The 22,127-nt window shown below is 41.9% G+C and overlaps 1 protein-coding gene across 12 annotated transcripts in view; it reads right to left on the bottom strand.

Annotated features, from left to right (window-relative positions):
• Nucleotides 1-3,060: 3,060 nt before the first annotated feature.
• The window catches only part of prx (periaxin), a 41,056-nt gene continuing 21,989 nt past the window's right edge, over nucleotides 3,061-22,127 (bottom strand). For 2 of the 12 annotated variants that reach the window (XM_069534175.1, XM_069534186.1), the window contains exons 8-9: nucleotides 6,474-22,108; nucleotides 3,061-5,200 (exon numbers count right to left, since the gene is read on the bottom strand). In XM_069534175.1, the coding sequence (XP_069390276.1) occupies nucleotides 4,914-5,200; nucleotides 6,474-22,108 (15,922 nt within the window). In that variant the 3' untranslated portion in view covers nucleotides 3,061-4,913. Of the gene's footprint in view, nucleotides 5,313-6,473; nucleotides 22,109-22,127 lie in introns of all 12 variants that reach the window. The other 10 variants (XM_069534182.1, XM_069534180.1, XM_069534187.1 and 7 more) reach the window with 10 other exon arrangements.

Raw genomic sequence — 22,127 nt, 5'->3', positions numbered from 1 at the left:
AAAAAACCCACCAAAGGGTTAATCTGAAGTAAAGAACCGCTGCTGCGCAAAGAACTTAACCAAATCCGACACTGCACTTTCTTAGGTCCTGAACATGTAGATATTTTTTTTCTTTTCATTTTCTCGTAAACGATGTTGACGCTTGCAACACGCCACAAACACACACACACCGTCTTGGTGCTGCCAATATTATTGACCTCTGTCAAAATAAAAAATTGACTACCTGAATTCTAGGTAATAATCAGCCAGGAGATATAATTATGTTTATAATTGTATTTGTAACGTCTACACTGGGATTGGTTCATTCTTACATTGCCATTCACTTTTGTTTTTAATCACCTTACAACACCGACGTTCCTCTAGTTACTTTCGGCAAAGACTGCAAAACTGCCAATTTAGGGAGAGTCTGCACAAAGGGCTCAGAGAGACAGCAACTGTGCACTGCCCTGAACAGTGTGTGCACTTATATAAAACCTCTGCATGACAATTTCATTCTAGGTTATGAGGTACTAAAATATTTAATGTTTTATTTAAGTAAAAGCTTCTACGTCAACAGTGAGATGCAAACAGTAAAGGTGAAGCTTCAGTCCCTCCCTCCGCCTTTCTATGGCACTGTTTGTTCCTCATACAGTATTAATCTCCCCCCCGCCCCACACACGCACACCCTTGTAGCCTACGTCGCACAGCATCATCACAGCAGCAGATGAGTAGATCGGGAACACACACACACACACACACACACACACACACACACAATGGGAAGACGTCATACACTCTGTGAATAGTCGACCACTCTCTCCTCTTCTTCAGGCATTTTTCAGTTCACCTGTTTCATTCTGTGTCTCTGATTTGCAGCAGAAACCTGTTTTCTCTCTCTTTTCTTTTTAGTTTTTAAAGGTGAGAATAAAGATAGTTTTGCTGTGTTTGTTTTTTCTTTAATAAACCATCTGATGTGACACTGTATTCTCTATGTGAACAGGTCTAATCCATGTGATTTAAGCAGGATACAGACGACACCCTGCATTTTCTCACCGTGATTGTGATGCTAAAGCTGTGGAGAGGCATAGCTCTATTTTTAATGCACAGTGCACTAAAAGCAGTTTGGATCTATAGATTCATGGCATTGAGGCCAAATTCTGAGCACTGTCTGCGGTCTCAGCAGAAATCCAGATTCATCAAACCAGGCTTAGTCTCTTCAGTCCTTAACCATCACACGTTGTTTAACCGTGTCCACTGCAACGGTTTTTGGAGAGGAAACCTGACATGCTCGTCTGCTGTTGTGGAACACCCACCTCTCGGTGCAACTTGTTAAGGAAGTTCAGATTTAGCCCCTGCAAGTTTGTTTTTCTGCAGGATTGCGCCTGAGATTTCCACGAAGCAGATTTCAAAAGCGCAGATCTAGGACATTATTTATTCACTTTCTTAATCTGGTAAAAAATTAACTAGGTAATTAAAAACGTGGTCATTCTGTTGGGGCCCCGGCTTACTTGCAGATGTGACTTAGATTGAGTAAAAACACATTTTTCCTGTTCCTTTCCTATTTGTCTTTCATATGTATGTTTATGTTTTTGTCTGGTTACCATTGGTTGAAGTTGCAAGGAAAATTATGTATTGACCATACCATTGTATATTGACCTGTATCTGTGAGTTCTGTCTCTTTATTACTGGTTAACAATGACTTTAACAACTGCCACTCCTACAGTGTCCCACCGCCCCTCCAGCCCTCTCACCTTCATCCTCCAGGTTTATCAGGTGAGGTGCCCACTGAAGGCAGTTAATCCACGAAAAGCTGCCGGACCGGACGGAGTACTGGGCAAAGTGCTCCGTGCCAAAGCCTTCATCCCCCAAGACCAAAGAGTTGATCCTTGACTTCAGGAGGCAGAGCGGGGTCCATGCTCCACTGACCATCAACAGACTGAGCGTGGAGAGAGTGGCCTCATTCAAATACGTGGGGACACACATCGCTGAGGACCTCACCTTGTCAGCCAACACATTGGCGCTGGTCAAAAAGGCCCAGCAGAGACACCACTTCCTGCGGGTGCTGCGGAAGAACCATCTGGAGGAGAAACTGCTGGTGTCCTTTTACCGGTCCAACATAGAGCCGGTGTTGATGTACTGTGCCACAGTGTGGTTCACCGCCTGCTCGACTGCAGACAGGAAGGCTCTGCAAAGGATTACCAGGGCCGCAGAGAGGATCACTGGTTCCCCTCGGCCCCCCCTGGAAAACATTGCCAGCTCCCACTGCCTCAGCAGAGCGCAGAGAATCTCCAGGGACACTTTCCACCCTGGACATGGACTGTTTGACCTGATGCTGTCGGGGAAGCGGCTCAGGTCATTAAAATGCAGAACAAATAGACTGAGGAACAGCTTCTATCCATGGGCTGTCAGAACACTGAACTCCCAAAATTTTTTTTATACAATCCAACCACAACTACCTCCTTTTGCACCTCTTTTGCACTATTTTGTATAGTTTGTAAGGTGTTTTTTTCCATGTAAACATGTTTATTTTTATTGTTATCTTTATTTCTTTTTTTACTAAATGCACCTTAGCTGCTGTAATTTCGCCATGCTTCATTGTATGATGACATTAAAGGCATTCTATTCTATTCTATTCTATTCAGATGAATCAGTGTCACTGCTTTTATTTCTGTGCGTGTGTCCGTTGTTTCATTGCCACATCTTCGACAGTATAACAGCAAACAGTCATTAACCTGCTTTTAACCTTGATCTTATTTATTAAGCTATTCTTGTGTTACATGTGTTGTGTTGTTTTTAAAACTTGTTCTTTCTTTGATTATTTGTGTCTATTTTTGAGATATTGTAAGGCTTGGGTGTCTAGACAGCCACCAGGACATAAAATGTAATATTATTATTATTAACATATATTATTATATAACACTTTTTCTGGTGTAACTGTGCTTCCAAACTACTGTACATCTCTACCAAATTTAAATTAGATTCATAGATGACAATGAAAACCTGAGGAAAGACCAATGAGCCAAAAGCTGTTTTCAGTCGGAGTGAAGGTCAAGACATGAGTGAACAATCATTTGAACAATGTTTGAGTGAATATTTTTTTATTGATGAAACATCTTTACCAACATTCTTTCCAATGCAGCTTTGACAAAAACACATGGCACCAAAACCCTTATAATCTAAAAGAAATGCGAAGACTTGATTAAACCAGAAAGTGTAAAATCTACATAGACACAGAAATTATGTGTGTTACCTCCACGTGTCACTAAACTCTGCAAAACAAGTACAGAATTAAATGTTAATGTAAAAAATGTGGGAGTGGATTTGTCAGGACAGTCACACGATTTCATTCCTTCTACCAACCGAGTAAATAAACCAAGTAAAGTGATAAGGTCTTCATTCTCAAATGCTTCACATCCTCTTGAATAATAGTTTTGATTCCTCAGATTTTTGCAACCTTTGTCAAGTAAATGTCTAAATAAGTAATGTATAAAATGAATACTTTTCAAAGGTAAATTTTGCTTTGAATGGTATTTACTGCATTTGCGAGTGAAACTTTAAATACATAATAAATATTCTATATATATACGTAATATATATCTTCTCCCTCAGAGCAACTTTTATTTTAAATGGAGGAAACACCTGAAAAATAATGGGTAAAGGTAATAAAATGCATTTATTAATCTGTAATTTTAACTGCAAGTAAACCTCTATTGACATTCTTAGAAATATTCATACAAAAAACAGAAGAATTATTGAGAATATTTTAATGAAATTAGAAAACATGCCTCCATCCTTTTATTTTTGATCCTCTCTGTTCTGTCTATAGATTAACTATGTTGTGTGATGGCCTTTGTAAAAAGCTGAAGGCTTGCCACTCCTTAGCCTGTGTGTCATTGTAGCAGCCTTAGTGATATCATTTTTAGAGGGTTATTTTATATATATATTTTTACCTTTACAATAGCATTTACCCATAGAAACCGATATATCCTCCCAGTTTGCTGTCATCAAAACATCAACATCACTCAGGAGGTGTATCTTTGAGCCTCAATCACATAATATACAGTGGTGTCTTTATCTGGCAGTGTACAGTAAATACATAAAATAGATTAGCAGCAGGTTGGCTTATATGTCAGAGAGCAACCTTCAACCAGGTGGTCACAGGTTTGATCCCCACAGCAGATAGAGTCCAGAGTGTCCTGCCCACTCATTGTGAATATGTCTGGGTAACAGCACCAGCTAAATGAATCAAATATAAAAACTATGGCAGAAAATGAGAACAAGCCATGATCCCAAAAAGCTCACACTTTTCCTTCGAGACAAACAAAATATGTTATCAGGTCAGAAAAAATACAACTTCCACTCCTGACTCTGGCGAATATGAAAATAATTACATTTCAGATTGAAGGGTTACTGCTTCAAAAAAGCAATTTAAATAAAGTCATATTTACATAAATATTACTCTGGCCTGGACTGTTGTGGTTCAAAATTAATTATTTTGAACTAATCATAAAATCATGGTCAAATCCATGAAGCTGATGTGAGCCAATGACTCATTCCATCGTATTGTGAACACACAAACAACAATAAATAAAGAAGCAATCTGACATGTTTACATTCAGAGTGAAACCTTTAAAACCAAACAAAAGCCAATAATAATCAGGACTAAACTAACTGAACAAAACTCAAAGAACAGTAACAAAATTACAGCCATATTAAAATGAAAAAAAGGAAGTATATATGATATAATAATATTGCTGGTCGATGAAATGTCATTGCTTTTCATCACATTCATACTTAATCTATTAAAATATAATGTAAAAACGTTTCTTTAAGAGAGGTTTGCCACGTTGCAGGTGGAGCTTACGAGAACACTGCAACCTCACCAAAGAAAACAACCAAACTGAAAATACATTGAAGAAATCATTACAGCATCCTCAGTGTTTAAAGTCGGACTCCTGTTTGGTTGTTGTCACTGTTGTCGAAGAATCACCTGTTCGTGTTTCAGTGGAAACCAAGCACTGGGTGACTCGGGTGGTCTTGGTCACCGTGGTAAGAGTTTCCGTCTCGGTGGAGGACACTTGGTGCTCTTCTGACTTTTCCAGAGTGGTAAAGTCCAGCCCCGAGGTGTGGAAGCAGAAGGATCCCAAGACGTCGGCCTCACCTCCCACCTCCCCCTTCCTCTGGGCCTGAGGAGAACCCTCGGGGGTTATCTGAAGGAAGCCTGGGGCAAAAGGAGAGGAAACAAGGACAGGCAAGTGGATGAGAGGAAACAGAGAAGAGGATAGGTGGAGAAATCAAGAGGGAAGAATGTAAAAGAGGAAAGGAAACTTAGTCTTGTGTAGCAGAGATAAAATGGGAGATGATATATTAATAATTTATGGAATAAAAACAGGAAAACATCAAAGGTAAAATGATAAATTATGTATAATGTCAAGTATATTGCAACAGAATATATGATAATGTAGAGATGATAGAATATCCGTATTACACATTTGGAAAATAAAATGCAAACACTGCTGCTAATTCTGAAAGATTTGAGCAATTATTCACTCCCTAAACTTGCCCTACTACAGAGATTGAGGACCATGAAAATAAATGTTTAGAAAATTCCAAAAAGCAGAGGCTGCAGAGATGCAGAAGACACAACACAGGGTGAGTAATACTATGACTAGTAAACTGACTTTTGTAGGAGCTTCCCTCGAACAACCCCCCCCCCCCCCCCACACAGCAAATACACTATACTCTATATAATTAGAGTTAAATATAACTTGATTAATATAATTCTTCCAGTGTTTGAATTGGATACAATCAGTGCACCAAATCCCCCAGCTGGGCACCGTTTACTTGTTAGGTCATTTATGTTGTAGCTCAGAAATAATGCAGTCTGGGTTCAGATTGTGTAACATTAATCGTGTTAATTCTGTCTATACCAATCAAGTTAGCTATAAATCTAGACAACATGCTTTCCTATGTCATGAAGTCATTCTTTTTTTGGTTGTATTATTCTTGTTACTTAACAAACCCTTAGATTTATTACACCTCATTTGTAACAAATCAAATTGTAATCAAATCAAATCAAATTTTATTTGTATAGCCCAAATTCACAAAACACATTTTGCCTCAGAGGGCTTTACAATCTGTACAGGTAGTGACACCCTCTGTCCTTAGACCCTCGGTTTGAGAGAGGAAAAACTTGCCCACAAAAAAACCCTTTTAACAGGGAAAAGAAGGTGGAAGAAACCTCAGGGAGAGCCACAGAGGAGGGATCCCTCTCCCAGGACGGACAGACGTGCAATGGATGTCATTTGTACAGAACAACGCAACAGAAACATATTGTACAATTACAATGAAAGACAATGATTACATGATTCCTTTGTATTGTAAACTACATTGATTAGACCATCGGAGCAGCCCTTACTAAAGCAATTCCGTTCAATCAGCATCCGTTTTACAAACATCCTGTTATCTAAGATTAAAGTATCATTTGTCCTTACCTGTGGAGTGTGGCTTCAGGGTGAACTTAGGGACCTTGAACCAGGAGGAAGACTCTCTTTCTTCAGACTCTGCACTTTTGCTTTCCATGTCACTCCAAACACGGACCTTTGTCGAGCTGAACTCTATGGCAGAACCACCAGGAGACTCTGAGCTGTCCCTGTCCAGCATTTCTGTTCTGGCATGAGATGAAACCACATCCTTTGAAAACGCCTTTTCTTGTTTCACACTCATTTCAGTGTCTCCCTCCCCAGCAGCCATCTTGCCATATGGACTGGTGAACTCCACCTTTGGGAGTTTAATTTTACCAGTGAATGTCCCTTTGTTGTCCTTGGAATCATTGTTAGGACTTGCAGCGTTTTCACCATTGAGACTTGAACTTGAACCGTCTCCCTTGAGATTGACATCATACGACCCAGATTTTCCCGGAGAAAACGACACTTGAGACATATTGACCTTCCCTCCCTTTGACTTCTCCTCTCTCAACCATTCTCTCTCTGTGCTCGCAGTGGTTGATTTATCTTTTGTCTTCCCAAAGTTTGGCTTCATTTTGATTTTGGGTAACTTCACTTTGATGTCCTCTGTATCAATCTCAGTTGTCGTCGCCTCCTGCATGAGCCCTGTGCATGGAGGAGGTTCATTTGTTTGGGAAGGATTTACCAAGACAAAAACAGCTTTCTTTACTTTGGGCATTTTTGGGCCCTCATACTGAATTTCTGGCCCATAGATTCTTCTCTCGGGAGAGGAAATGGAGGGTAATGGGACACCAAACTTTGGGATTTTGATTTTCTTTCCTTTTTCTGTTTTATCATCATCTTCATCTTGTGATGTACAAATATCAAACTCTATGTCAGGAATCCTGGGGACTTTGATCTCTCCACTCTGTGATAACAGCTCAAATGCTCCCCTTGTTTCTAGGTTGGTAGAACCTTGTTTGGTTTTCATACTAACGCCTGGTACTGTAACTTCCGACACAGAGACGTTAATGCGATCTTTGTCATCTTTATGTCCATTGTGAGTTTCAACTTCAACTTCATACTCAAATCTTTCTTTGACCTTGCATCCGTGCTCCTTCTCTGCTAGATCTTTGCCAGTTTTCTTTTTTGGTTTTCCAATCTTGAATTTTGTTCCTTTAACTTTAGGCCCTTTTGCTTTGCTGCTAGTTCCTGCTGTGTTGAGATCCAGGTCAGGTAGTTCAACTTTTTTCTTGTCTGTTTTATCCTCTCCTCTATGAATTCCTATATCAAGCTCCAAGTCTCCTTTTGGACCTTTGATATCTATTGTTGGCATCTTGAGTTTCAGACCTTTGTGCTCTCCTTCACCATGCAAATCAACGTCCCCATGAGTCTTTGTGTCTTTTTTAGGTTTACCAGAGGTCGCATCGATTTCTATATCCAGTGACGAGACTTGTGGTTTTTTAATTTTCCCTCCTGCCTCAACAGTTGGTAAGTTCATCACAGCTTTGGGGCCTTCAGTCTTTCCTTTTGGCAATGAAATGTCAACTGAGGGCATTGTCACTTGTTGCATTTTGGATTTATCTCCATCTACCCCTATCCTCAGCTCTGCCCCTTCAATTTTGCCAATTTTTCCTTTGGGCAGCGAAATATCAACTGAGGGCATTTTCAAATGAGGGATTTTGAATTTTCCTCTGCCAGTACCTCCCTGTATCTCAACTTCTGGACCTTCAATCTTTCCTTTGGGTGGTGAGATATTAATATCTGGCATTTTCATGTGAGGCATCTTGAATTTTCCAGCCTCCCCTTTGATCTCCATCTCTGGACCATCATTTCTTCCTTTGGGCAAAGTGAGGTCAACATTTGGCATTTTCATATGAGGCATTTCGAACTTTCCTCCTGTACCTTCCTCCATTTCAACTTCTGGACCTTCAATCTTTCCTTTGGGCAAAGTGAGGTCAACATTTGGCATTTTCATAAGAGGCATTTCGAACTTTCCTCCGGTACCTCCCTCTATTTCAACTTCTGGACCTTCAATCTTTCCTTTGGGCAAAGAGAGGTCAACATTTGGCATTTTCATATGAGGCATTTTGAACTTTCCTCCAGTACCTCCCTCCATTTTAACTTCTTGACCTTCAATCTTTCCTTTGGGAAGTGAAATATCAACAGAGGGCATGCTGAGGTGGGGCATTTTAAACTTTCCTCCACTACCTCCCTCCAGTTCCACTTCTGGACCTTCAATCTTTCCTTTGGGCAAAGAGAGGTCAACATTTGGCATTTTCATATGAGGCATTTTGAACTTTCCTCCTGTACCTCCCTCCATTTCAACTTCTGGACCTTCAATCTTTCCTTTGGGCAGAGAAAGGTCAACATTTGGCATTTTCATATGAGGCATTTTGAACTTTCCTCCACTACCTCCCTCCATTTCAACTTCTGGACCTTCAATCTTTCCTTTGGGAAGTGAAATATCAACAGAGGGCATGTTGAGATTGGGCATCTTGAATTTTCCACCCTCCCCCTTAAGCTCCACCTCTGGACCTTCAATCTTTCCTTTGGGCAAAGAGAGGTCGACATTTGGCATTTTAATATGAGGCATTTTGAACTTCCCTCCACTACCTCCCTCCATTTCAACTTCTGGACCTTCAATCTTTCCTTTGGGAAGTGAAATATCAACAGAGGGCATGCTGATGTGGGGCATTTTGAACTTTCCTCCAGTACCTCCCTCCATTTCAACTTCTGGACCTTCAATCTTTCCTTTGGGCAGAGAGAGGTCAACATTTGGCATTTTAATATGAGGCACTTTAAACTTTCCTCCACTACCTCCCTCCATTTCAACTTCTGGACCTTCAATCTTTCCTTTGGGCAGAGAGAAGTCAACATTTGGCATTTTCATATGAGGCATTTTGAATTTTCCTCCACTACCTCCCTGCATTTCTACTTCTGGACCTTCAATCTTTCCTTTGGGCAAAGAGAGGTCAACAGAGGGCATACTGAGGTGGGGCATTTTAAACTTTCCTCCACTACCTCCCTCCATTTCAACTTCTGGAGCGTCAATCTTTCCTTTGGGAAGTGAAATATCAACAGAGGGCATGTTGAGATTGGGCATCTTGAATTTTCCACCCTCCCCCTTAAGCTCCACATCTGGACCTTCGATCTTTCCTTTGGGCAGAGAGAGGTCAACATTTGGCATTTTTATATCAGGCATTTTGAACTTTCCTCCAGTACCTCCCTCCATTTCAACTTCTGGACCTTCAATCTTTCCTTTGGGCAGAGAGAAGTCAACATTTGGCATTTTCATATGAGGCATTTTGAATTTTCCTCCACTACCTCCCTCCATTTCAACTTCTGGACCTTCAATCTTTCCTTTGGGAAGTGAAATATCAACAGAGGGCATGTTGAGATTGGGCATCTTGAATTTTCCACCCTCCCCCTTAAGCTCCAACTCTGGACCTTCAATCTTTCCTTTGGGCAGAGAGAGGTCAACATTTGGCATTTTCATATGAGGCATTTTGAACTTTCCTCCACTACCTCCCTGCATTTCTACTTCTGGACCTTCAATCTTTCCTTTGGGAAGTGAAATATCAACAGAGGGCATGCTGATGTGGGGCATTTTGAACTTTCCTCCAGTACCTCCCTCCATTTCAACTTCTGGACCTTCAATCTTTCCTTTGGGAAGTGAAATATCAACAGAGGGCATGTTGAGATTGGGCATCTTGAATTTTCCACCCTCCCCCTTAAGCTCCACATCTGGACCTTCAATCTTTCCTTTGGGTAGAGAGAAGTCAACATTTGGCATTTTCATATGAGGCATTTTGAATTTTCCTCCATTACCTCCCTCCATTTCAACTTCTGGACCTTCAATCTTTCCTTTGGGAAGTGAAATATCAACAGAGGGCATGTTGAGATTGGGCATCTTGAATTTTCCACCCTCCCCCTTAAGCTCCACATCTGGACCTTCAATCTTTCCTTTGGGTAGAGAGAGGTCAACATTTGGCATTTTCATATGAGGCATTTTGAACTTTCCTCCAGTACCTCCCTCCATTTCAACTTCTGGACCTTCAATCTTTCCTTTGGGCAAGGAGAGGTCAACATTTGGCATTTTCATATGAGGCATTTTGAATTTTCCTCCAGTACCTCCCTCCATTTCAACTTCGGGACCTTCAATCTTTCCTTTGGGAAGTGAAATATCAACAGAGGGCATGTTGAGATTGGGCATCTTGAATTTTCCACCCTCCCCCTTAAGCTCCACCTCTGGACCTTCAATCTTTCCTTTGGGCAGAGAGAAGTCAACATTTGGCATTTTCATATGAGGCATTTTGAACTTTCCTCCAGTACCTCCCTCCATTTCAACTTCTGGACCTTCAATCTTTCCTTTGGGAAGTGAAATATCAACAGAGGGCATGTTGAGATTGGGCATCTTGAATTTTCCACCCTTCCCCTTAAGCTCCAACTCTGGACCTTCAATCTTTCCTTTGGGCAGAGAGAGGTCAACATTTGGCATTTTCATATGAGGCATTTTGAACTTTCCTCCACTACCTCCCTCCATTTCTACTTCTGGACCTTCAATCTTTCCTTTGGGAAGTGAAATATCAACAGAGGGCATGCTGATGTGGGGCATTTTGAACTTTCCTCCAGTACCTCCCTCCATTTCAACTTCTGGACCTTCAATCTTTCCTTTGGGAAGTGAAATATCAACAGAGGGCATGTTGAGATTGGGCATCTTGAATTTTCCACCCTCCCCCTTAAGCTCCACATCTGGACCTTCAATCTTTCCTTTGGGTAGAGAGAAGGCAACATTTGGCATTTTCACATGAGGCATTTTGAACTTTCCTCCAGTACCTCCCTCCATTTCAACTTCTGGACTTTCAATCTTTCCTTTGGGCAAGGAGAGGTCAACATTTGGCATTTTCATATGAGGCATTTTGAACTTTCCTCCAGTACCTCCCTCCATTTCAACTTCTGGACCTTCAATCTTTCCTTTGGGCAGAGAGAAGTCAACATTTGGCATTTTCATATGAGGCATTTTGAACTTTCCTCCAGTACCTCCCTCCATTTCAACTTCTGGACCGTCAATCTTTCCTTTGGGAAGTGAAATATCAACAGAGGGCATGCTGATGTGGGGCATTTTGAACTTTCCTCCAGTACCTCCATCCATTTCAACTTCTGGACCTTCAATCTTTCCTTTGGGAAGTGAAATATCAACAGAGGGCATGTTGAGATTGGGCATCTTGAATTTTCCACCCTCCCCCTTAAGCTCCACATCTGGACCTTCAATCTTTCCTTTGGGTAGAGAGAAGGCAACATTTGGCATTTTCATATGAGGCATTTTGAACTTTCCTCCAGTACCTCCCTCCATTTCAACTTCTGGACTTTCAATCTTTCCTTTGGGCAAGGAGAGGTCAACATTTGGCATTTTCATATGAGGCATTTTGAACTTTCCTCCAGTACCTCCCTCCATTTCAACTTCTGGACCTTCAATCTTTCCTTTGGGCAGAGAGAAGTCAACATTTGGCATTTTCATATGAGGCATTTTGAACTTTCCTCCAGTACCTCCCTCCATTTCAACTTCTGGACCTTCAATCTTTCCTTTGGGAAGTGAAATATCAACAGAGGGCATGTTGAGATTGGGTATCTTGAATTTTCCACCCTCCCCCTTAAGCTCCAACTCGGGACCTTCAATCTTTCCTTTGGGCAGAGAGAGGTCAACATTTGGCATTTTAATATGAGGCATTTTGAACTTTCCTCCACTACCTCCCTGCATTTCTACTTCTGGACCTTCAATCTTTCCTTTGGGAAGTGAAATATCAACAGAGGGCATGCTGATGTGGGGCATTTTGAACTTTCCTCCAGTACCTCCCTCCATTTCAACTTCTGGACCTTCAATCTTTCCTTTGGGAAGTGAAATATCAACAGAGGGCATGTTGAGATTGGGCATCTTGAATTTTCCACCCTCCCCCTTAAGCTCCACATCTGGACCTTCAATCTTTCCTTTGGGTAGAGAGAAGTCAACATTTGGCATTTTCATATGAGGCATTTTGAACTTTCCTCCAGTACCTCCCTCCATTTCAACTTCTGGACCTTCAAGCTTTCCTTTGGGCAGAGAGAAGTCAACATTTGGCATTTTCATATGAGGCATTTTGAATTTTCCTCTACTACCTCCCTCCATTTCAACTTCTGGACCTTCAATCTTTCCTTTGGGAAGTGAAATATCAACAGAGGGCATGTTGAGATTGGGCATCTTGAATTTTCCACCCTCCCCCTTAAGCTCCACCTCTGGACCTTCAATCTTTCCTTTGGGCAGAGAGAAGTCAACATTTGGCATTTTCATATGAGGCATTTTGAACTTTCCTCCAGTACCTCCCTCCATTTCAACTTCTGGACCTTCAATCTTTCCTTTGGGAAGTGAAATATTAACAGAGGGCATGTTGAGATTGGGCATCTTGAATTTTCCGCTGTCCCCCTTAAGTTCCACATCTGGACCTTCAATCTTTCCTTTGGGCAAAGAGAGGTCAACATTTGGCATTTTCATATGAGGCATTTTGAACTTTCCTCCACTACCTCCCTCCATTTCAACTTCTGGACCTTCAATCTTTCCTTTGGGCAGAGAGAAGTCAACATTTGGCATTTTCATATGAGGCATTTTGAACTTTCCTCCACTACCTCCCTCCATTTCAACTTCTGGACCTTCAATCTTTCCTTTGGGCAGAGAGAAGTCAACATTTGGCATTTTCATATGAGGCATTTTGAACTTTCCTCCACTACCTCCCTCCATTTCAACTTCTGGACCTTCAATCTTTCCTTTGGGCAGAGAAAGGTCAACATTTGGCATTTTTATATGAGGCATTTTGAACTTTCCTCCTGTACCTCCCTCCATTTCAACTTCTGGACCTTCAATCTTTCCTTTGGGAAGTGAAATATCAACAGAGGGCATGTTGAGATTGGGCATCTTGAATTTTCCACCCTCCCCCTTAAGCTCTACCTCTGGACCTTCAATCTTTCCTTTGGGCAGAGAGAAGTCAACATTTGGCATTTTCATATGAGGCATTTTGAACTTTCCTCCACTACCTCCCTCCATTTCAACTTCTGGACCTTCTATCTCTCCTTTGGGAAGTGAAATATCAACAGAGGGCATGCTGAGGTGGGGCATTTTGAACTTTCCTCCTGTACCTCCCTCTAGTTCAACCTCTGGACCTTCAATCTTTCCTTTGGGAAGTGAAATATCAACAGAGGGCATGCTGAGGTGGGGCATTTTAAACTTTCCTCCACTACCTCCCTCCATTTTAACTTCTGGACCTTCAATCTTTCCTTTGGGCAAAGAGAGGTCAACATTTGGCATTTTCATATGAGGCATTTTGAACTTTCCTCCTGTACCTCCCTCCATTTCAACTTCTGGACCTTCAATCTTTCCTTTGGGCAGAGAGAAGTCAACATTTGGCATTTTCATATGAGGCATTTTGAACTTTCCTCCTGTACCTCCCTCCATTTCAACTTCTGGACCTTCAATTTTTCCTTTGGGAAGTGAAATATCAACAGAGGGCATGTTGAGATTGGGCATCTTGAATTTTCCACCCTCCCCCTTAAGCTCTACCTCTGGACCTTCAATCTTTCCTTTGGGCAGAGAGAAGTCAACATTTGGCATTTTCATATGAGGCATTTTGAACTTTCCTCCACTACCTCCCTCCATTTCAACTTCTGGACCTTCTATCTCTCCTTTGGGAAGTGAAATATCAACAGAGGGCATGCTGAGGTGGGGCATTTTGAACTTTCCTCCTGTACCTCCCTCTAGTTCAACCTCTGGACCTTCAATCTTTCCTTTGGGAAGTGAAATATCAACAGAGGGCATGCTGAGGTGGGGCATTTTAAACTTTCCTCCACTACCTCCCTCCATTTTAACTTCTGGACCTTCAATCTTTCCTTTGGGCAAAGAGAGGTCAACATTTGGCATTTTCATATGAGGCATTTTGAACTTTCCTCCTGTACCTCCCTCCATTTCAACTTCTGGACCTTCAATCTTTCCTTTGGGCAGAGAGAAGTCAACATTTGGCATTTTCATATGAGGCATTTTGAACTTTCCTCCACTACCTCCCTTCATTTCTACTTCTGGACCTTCAATCTCTCCTTTGGGAAGTGAAATATCAACAGAGGGCATGTTGAGGTGGGGCATTTTGAACTTTCCACCCTCCCCCTTAAGCTCCACCTCTGGACCTTCAATCTTTCCTTTGGGCAGAGAGAAGTCAACATTTGGCATTTTCATATGAGGCATTTTTAACTTTCCTCCAGTACCTCCCTCCATTTCAACTTCTGGACCTTCTATCTTTCCTTTGGGCAAAGAGAGGTCAACATTTGGCATTTTCATATGAGGCATTTTGAACTTTCCTCCTGTACCTCCCTCCATTTCAACTTCTGGACCTTCTATCTTTCCTTTGGGAAGTGAAATATCAACAGAGGGCATGTTGAGATTGGGCATCTTGAATTTCCCGCTGTCCCCCTTAAGTTCCACATCTGGACCTTCAATCTTTCCTTTGGGCAAAGAGAGGTCAACATTTGGCATTTTTATATGAGGCATTTTGAACTTTCCTCCACTACCTCCTTCAATTTCAACCTCTGGACCTTCAATCTTTCCTTTGGGCAAAGAGAGGTCAATATTTGGCATTTTTATATGAGGCATTTTGAACTTTCCTCCAGTACCTCCCTCCAGTTCCACTTCTGGACCTTCAATCTTTCCTTTGGGCAGAGAGAAGTCAACATTTGGCATTTTCATATGAGGCATTTTGAACTTTCCTCCACTACCTCCCTTCATTTCGACTTCTGGACCTTCAATCTCTGCTTTGGGAAGTGAAATATCAACAGAGGGCATGCTGAGGTGGGGCATTTTAAACTTTCCTCCACTACCTCCCTCCATTTTAACTTCTGGACCTTCAATCTCTCCTTTGGGCAAAGAGAGGTCAGCATTTGGCATTTTCATATGAGGCATTTTGAACTTTCCTCCTGTACCTCCCTTCATTTCTACTTCTGGACCTTCAATCTCTCCTTTGGGAAGTGAAATATCAACAGAGGGCATGCTGAGGTGGGGCATTTTGAACTTTCCTCCTGTACCTCCCTCCATTTCGACTTCTGGACCTTCAATCTTTCCTTTGGGCAAAGAGAGGTCAACATTTGGCATTTTAATATGAGGCATTTTGAACTTTCCTCCTGTACCTCCCTTCATTTCTACTTCTGGACCTTCAATCTTTCCTTTGGGAAGTGAAAGGTCAACGTCTGGCATTGTTATGTGAGGCATTTTGAACTTTCCTTCACCCGCTTTTAATTCCACTTCTGGTCCTTGGATCTTTTGGGACTTTCCTTTTGGCAGGGATACATCCAGATCTATTTTGGGAATGGAAACATCAATAATTGGCATTTTGGGAATTTTAAGGTTTCCCTCATAACCTTTGATATCAGCCTCTGTAACATCAACTTCTGCTTTGGGGAGAAGAACCTCATTCTCTGGAGTTTTAGCTGCTGGTAGTGACAGCTCAATGGAGGGCATCTTGACCTTGGCTCCAAGGTCACCTTGAAGCTTCCCCAAATCTTTTTCTCTGGAGCCAAATCCTGGCATGGAGAATTTGGGTAATTTGATAGTAACATCAGGTGCATGGAAGCCACCTTTTCCTTCAACATCTGTCTCCAGTTTTGCATCAACTTCTTCTTCTGGCAGTTGACCCTTTGGTGGCGACATTTTAAACTTTGGGAATTTTACTTTGTATTTTGATTTAACATCTGGGCTCTCAAATTTGATTTCTGGTTGTGGAATATGAATTTTCCCTTTTTTCCCTTTAACATCCACATCAGGACAAGACACAGAAACATCTGTATCTTTTTTGGTTATTCCAAATAAGGGGATTTTGATTTTATTTTTTTTCACCTTGACTTTTCCATCCCCATCGAACTCTACTGATGGTGCTCTTATCTCTCCTCCCACATGTGGTGGGCCGTGGGAAACATCTGCCTTAGGGCCTTTGCCTGATATCTCTAATTCACCACTCTTGGACTTTGTACCAAACTTGGGGAAAGAAAAACTGGGGACTTTGAGGGAGACATCAGGTAGATCAAAGCTGCCCCCAGAAGAAGGCCTTCCTCCCTCTGCTTTAAGAAGCTCCACTTCCACATCGTCCCCTTTTGGTTTTTTAAGACCAAAGTCTAAATCCACCTTTGGAGCTGTGATGTCAACTATTGGCAATTTGACTGAGGGAAGTTTAAGTGATGCGCCTGGACCTTCAACACCACCTGTCTGAATGTCTGCACCCTTAACTTTCAACTTGGCTGGTATCTCCATATCTCCTGATGGTCCTTGAATATTGATATCTCCTTCCATGTTTCCCACTGGAACGGATATGTCAACAGCTGGCATTGCTGGCATCTTTCCTCCTATCACCTCAGGTCCTTCCAGTTTGACACTTTCTTTTGGCAGTGAAATGTCCACTATCCCTTTTGGAAGTGAAAGGTCAATGTCTGGCATGTGTATTTTCCCACCTTTTAATTCAGGACCTTCTATGTTGACCTCTGGTCCCTTAGCTTTCATTTTAGGAAGTGAGATATCAATAGAGGGCATATGGAATTTGCCTCCTTTACCAGCATGTCCTCCAATATCAATTTCTCCTTCTGCTTTTCCTTTGGGGAGTGAAATATCAATGTCTGGCATCTCAATCTTCCCTCCCTTCATGTCTGGGGCTTTTATGGTGACATCACCTTCTGGCAGACTAACTTTTGGTAGAGACACATCAAATTTTGGCATTTTAAACTTGCCACCCTTCACTTCAAGGCCCTCAACCTCAAGGTCCCCCTCGACTTTTCCTTTAGGGAGTGGAATGTCAACAGTTGGAATTTTAAACTTCCCTCCTTTAACATCAGGATCCTCAAGACTGATATCTACTTCTGGTGACTTAATTTTAGGAAGTGAAATGTCACCTTTGACTTCAGGTGCTTGAATATCAACATCGACTCCCTTTGCTTTGATTTTTGGAAGCGAGATATCGACTGAGGGCATGTGAAACTTGCCTCCTTTACCACTGTGCCCATCACTGTCAATATCTACACCCATCTTTCCTTTTGGAAGTGAGATATCAAGAGTTGGGATTTCATTTTTTCCTTTTACGTCTGGTCCTTCCACATTGGCATTGACATTTGGAAGACCCACTTTTGGTAAAGAAACATCAAATTTTGGCATTTTGAATTTTCCCCCTTTCATCTCAGGGCCTTCAACATTTATGTCACCTTCAGCTTTTCCTTTGGGGAGTGAAATATCAATGTCTGGCATCTTAATCTTCCCTCCCTTGATGTCTGGGCCTTTTATTTTGACATCAGCTTCTGGGAGAGTCACTTTTGGTAAAGACACATCAAATCTTGGCATTTTAAACTTGCCACCCTTAACTTCAGGGCTTTCAACATCGATTCCTTCCCCTTTTATCATAGGGCCTTCAACGTTTAAGTCCCCCTCAACTTTTCCTTCTGGAAATAAAATTTCACCTTTAAGTTCAGGCCCCTCAATATCAACATCAGCTCCCTTTGTTTTTATCTTAGGAAGAGAGATATCAATTGAAGGCATGTGAAACTTGCCCCCTTGGTCACCATCTCCCTTAATGTCAATTTCTCCCTTTACTTTTCCTTTAGGAGGTGAAACATCTATGGTTGGCATTTCGAACTTTCCTTTAACATCAGGTCCTTCCAGTTTGGCACTGCCCTCTGACAGGTTCATCTTTGGAAGTGAAACGTTAAATTTGGTCATTTTCAATTTGCCTCCTTTTACGTCAGGGCCCTCAAGGCTGAGGTCAGCATCAACCTTTCCTTTAGGAAGTGAAAGGTCGATGTCTGGCATGTGTATTTTCCCTCCTTTAAGTTCAGGACCTTCTATGTTGACCTCTGGTCCCTTAGCTTTCATTTTAGGAAGTGAGATATCAATAGAGGGCATATGGAACTTGCCTCCTTTTCCAGTATGTTCTCCAATTGCAATTTCTCCTTCTGCTTTTCCTTTGGGGAGTGAAACATCAATGTCTAGCATCTCAATCTTCCCTCCCTTCATGTCTGGGCCTTTTATTTTGACATCACCTTCTGGCAGACTAACTTTTGGTAGAGACACATCAAATTTGGGCATTTTAAACTTGCCACCCTTCACTTCAGGGCCCTCAACCTCAAGGTCCCCCTCAACTTTTCCTTTCGGGAGTGTAATGTCAACATTTGGGATGTTAAACATCCCTCCTTTAACATCAGGATCCTCAAGACTGATATCTACTTCTGGTGACTTTATTTTAGGGAGTGAAATGTCACCTTTGACTTCAGGTCCTTGAATATCAATGTCAACTCCCTTTGCTTTGATTTTAGGGAGAGAGATATCGACTGAGGGCATGTGAAACTTGCCTCCTTTACCACGGTGCCCATCGATGTCAACATCTACATCCATCTTTCCTTTTGGAAGTGAGATATCAACAGTTGGCATTTCAATTTTTCCTTTTACATCTGGTCCTTCCACATTTGCATCGACCTTTGGAAGACTCACTTTTGGTAAAGAAAGATCAAATTTTGGCATTTTGAATTTGCCCCCTTTCATCTCAGGGCCTTCAACATTTATTTCACCTTCAGCTTTTCCTTTGGGGAGCGAAATATCAATGTCCGGCATCTCGATCTTTCTGCCCTTGATTTCCGGCCCTTTTAATTTTACATCACCCTCAGGAAAATTTACCTTTGGTAATGAAATATCACATTTTGGCTTCTTTATCTTCCCTCCTTTCCCTCCTTCAAAATTAATGTCACCTGTGACATTTCCTTTGGGAAAACCAATTTCACAGGATGGTATTTCAATATTTGCATCTTTTCCAGAGTGAATGTCAATATCAATATCCCCCTGTGCTTTACCTTTAGGAAGCTCTATGTTGATTTTTGGCATTTCAAATTTCCCACCTTTTACTTTTGGTCCTTGAAAATTCACATCACCCTCAGGAAATTTTACTGCAGGTACAGATGGTACGTTAAACTTGCCACCTTTTCTTCCACCTTTGACATTGATTTCACCTTCAAATGTTCCTTTAGGGGGTGAAATGTCAATGGTTGGCATCTTAATTTCCCCACGTTTGAGTTCTGGACCCTCAATGTTGATGTCACCTCGCTTTGATTTTATTTTAGGAAGAGAAACATCAATTGAGGGCATTTGAAAATGTCCTTCTTTACCTCTAGTTTTAATGTCACCCTCTGCTTTTCCTTTTTCGATAGAGATATCAACTGAGGGCCCCTCAAGGCCAATATTTCCCTCAGGCAACTTCACCTTTGGTAGAGATACATCAAATGAAGGCATCTTAAATTTGCCTCCTTTTCCTGGGGGTCCTTCAATATCTATCTGACTTTTAATCTCAGTCCCCTTTAGGTCTAAATCTGCCTCTGGTGACTTAACCTTAAACACTGGACCTTCGATGTCAATGTCACCTCCCTGTGGCTTGATCTTTGGTAGTGACACATCAAGAGAAGGCATCTGGATATTACCTCTTTTAAATTCAGAGTCTTGGATTTTCACCTCCCCCTGTGGTGATTTCATTGCAGGAAGAGTGATGTCTAATGATGGCATGTTGAACTTTGCTCCTCCTTTGACTTCAGACCCTTCAATGTCAACCACTCCATCTTTTGTTTTTATCCTTGGGAGTGAGCTGTCAAAAGTCGGCATCTTAAACTTTGCTCCGCTGCCCTCAAGTTCCATGGTACCCTCTAAGTTTGCTTTGGGAAGTGAAAAGTCAACATTTGGAAGTTCAGGGCATTCTAGCTTGACTTCTCCTGCGGGTAGCTTCATTTTTGGAAGAGAAATGTCCACAGAGGGCAAGTTAAGTTTGCCTCCTTTTACTTCACCACCATCAATGTTCACATCTCCCTCTAGGTTGCCTTGGGGGAGAGAGATATCAACAGTGGGAATGTTTATCTTTCCATCTTTAACTTTAGGTCCCTGCAAAACAACCTCACCCTCAGGAAACTTCATTTTTGGAAGATCTACATTAAACAAAGGCATTTTAAACTTGCCTCCCTTTCCGTCTATGTCAGCCTCTCCCTTGGATTTACCTTTCGGTAAAGAAATGTCCACTGATGGTGATCCAATTTCCCCCCCTTTAATCTCAGGTCCTTGCAAGTCAACCTCAGCTCCAGGTGTCCCCATCTTTGGGAGTCTGACATCAAGTGAGGGCAATTTGAATTTTCCTCCTCTTGTAGATGGACCTTCTATTTCAATGTCACCTCCCATCTTTCCTTTTGGCAGAGATATATCAACAGAGGACATCTGGATCTTATCTCCAATCTCGTATTTGGGCCCCTCTATGTTCATGTGACCCTCTGGTGCTTTCAGTTTGGGTACAGAAACATCAAAGGTGGGCATTTTAAATTTTCCTCCTTTCTCAGCATGTCCTGCGACTTTTACATCTCCAGAAATGTCAACATCAGGTGTGACCAATTCAAATGTATGTCCTTTCACTTCAGGGCCAGCGATGCTGACATCCAACTCCCCTGTCTTCATTTTAGGGAGTGATATGTCAAATGATGGTATCTTAAATTTTCCTTCTCCTTCAATATTAGTTGTTCCAGTTTTGCCTTTGGGAAGGGTCAAGTCTACTTTGGGCAACTTGTAGCCCCCTTCCACCTCTTGTCGTTTTATATCTACTTCTCCTTCTGGTGACTTAATATTTGGTAGAGATATGTCAAAATTAGGCATTTTGAACGTCCCATCCCCACCAACATAATAGTCCATATCCACATCTCCACCCTCCATTTTCACCTTTGGTAGAGAGATGTCAACAGAAGGTAGATTGAATTTTCCTCCACCCTCTGGACATTCCATATTCACATCAGGTGATCCCATCTTAGGTAATGAGATATCAACCTGTGGCATGGAGATTTTCGGCCCTTTGAAAGTGCCCTCCACCTCATCAGGTATTCTTCGTCCAGTGTCCAATTCCAAATCAGCATCAGGCATTAAGATGTCAATGGTAGGCATTTTGATTGTGGTCTTCCCAGCTCCTTTATACTCTGGGAGTGAGACGTCAATGTCAGACTTTCCCTTCACTTTTGGTAAAGAAATATCAACAGAAGGTATTTTATTAGATGCAGATTTTCCTGAAAGGTCGCCCTCCAACTTTGCTGCAGGGAGATCAATGGGCATTTTTACCCCTTCAGCTTTTATCTTGATGTCACCATCTATTTCATCTGAATGACGTGAGAGTCTAACTTTGGGTAATTTCAACTTTGGCAATCTGAGCTTTGCATCTCCCTTTCCTTCAGCTGCATCAATTCCTCCCTTGATATTGATTTGCGGAACTTTGATATCTGCCTTTCCCTTCACGGTGGGCAAAGATGCCTCAGTGGAAGAAGGATCAAACTCCACACCCGGCGCATTAAACTTGAGTGCTCCCCTCTCCATGTCCATGTCTTTATTTCCAGACAAGCTGAAGTCCACTGCTGGTGGCTGGATGTTCACACCTGGCGACTTCAGCTCCACAGATCCAGTATCCAAAGCTGCTCCTGACTTTGTGTGTTTGTTCTTTGGAAAGGTGATTCCAAATTTGTGTCGCTTTTCTTTGGTTTTCACTTTGGCTCCAGGTATCTCAGATGGAGAAATATTTGCATGTCCCTCAATCCGTCCTGTTTCCACATTTCCTCCCCTTGATTTCATACGAGGAAACCTGGGAGAATGGTGTAAAG

Source organism: Paralichthys olivaceus, chromosome 11, assembly GCF_024713975.1.
Source record: "Paralichthys olivaceus isolate ysfri-2021 chromosome 11, ASM2471397v2, whole genome shotgun sequence".
In the NCBI taxonomy this organism is placed as follows: domain Eukaryota; kingdom Metazoa; phylum Chordata; class Actinopteri; order Pleuronectiformes; family Paralichthyidae; genus Paralichthys; species Paralichthys olivaceus.
This window is presented reverse-complemented; position numbering and strand designations above follow the sequence as displayed.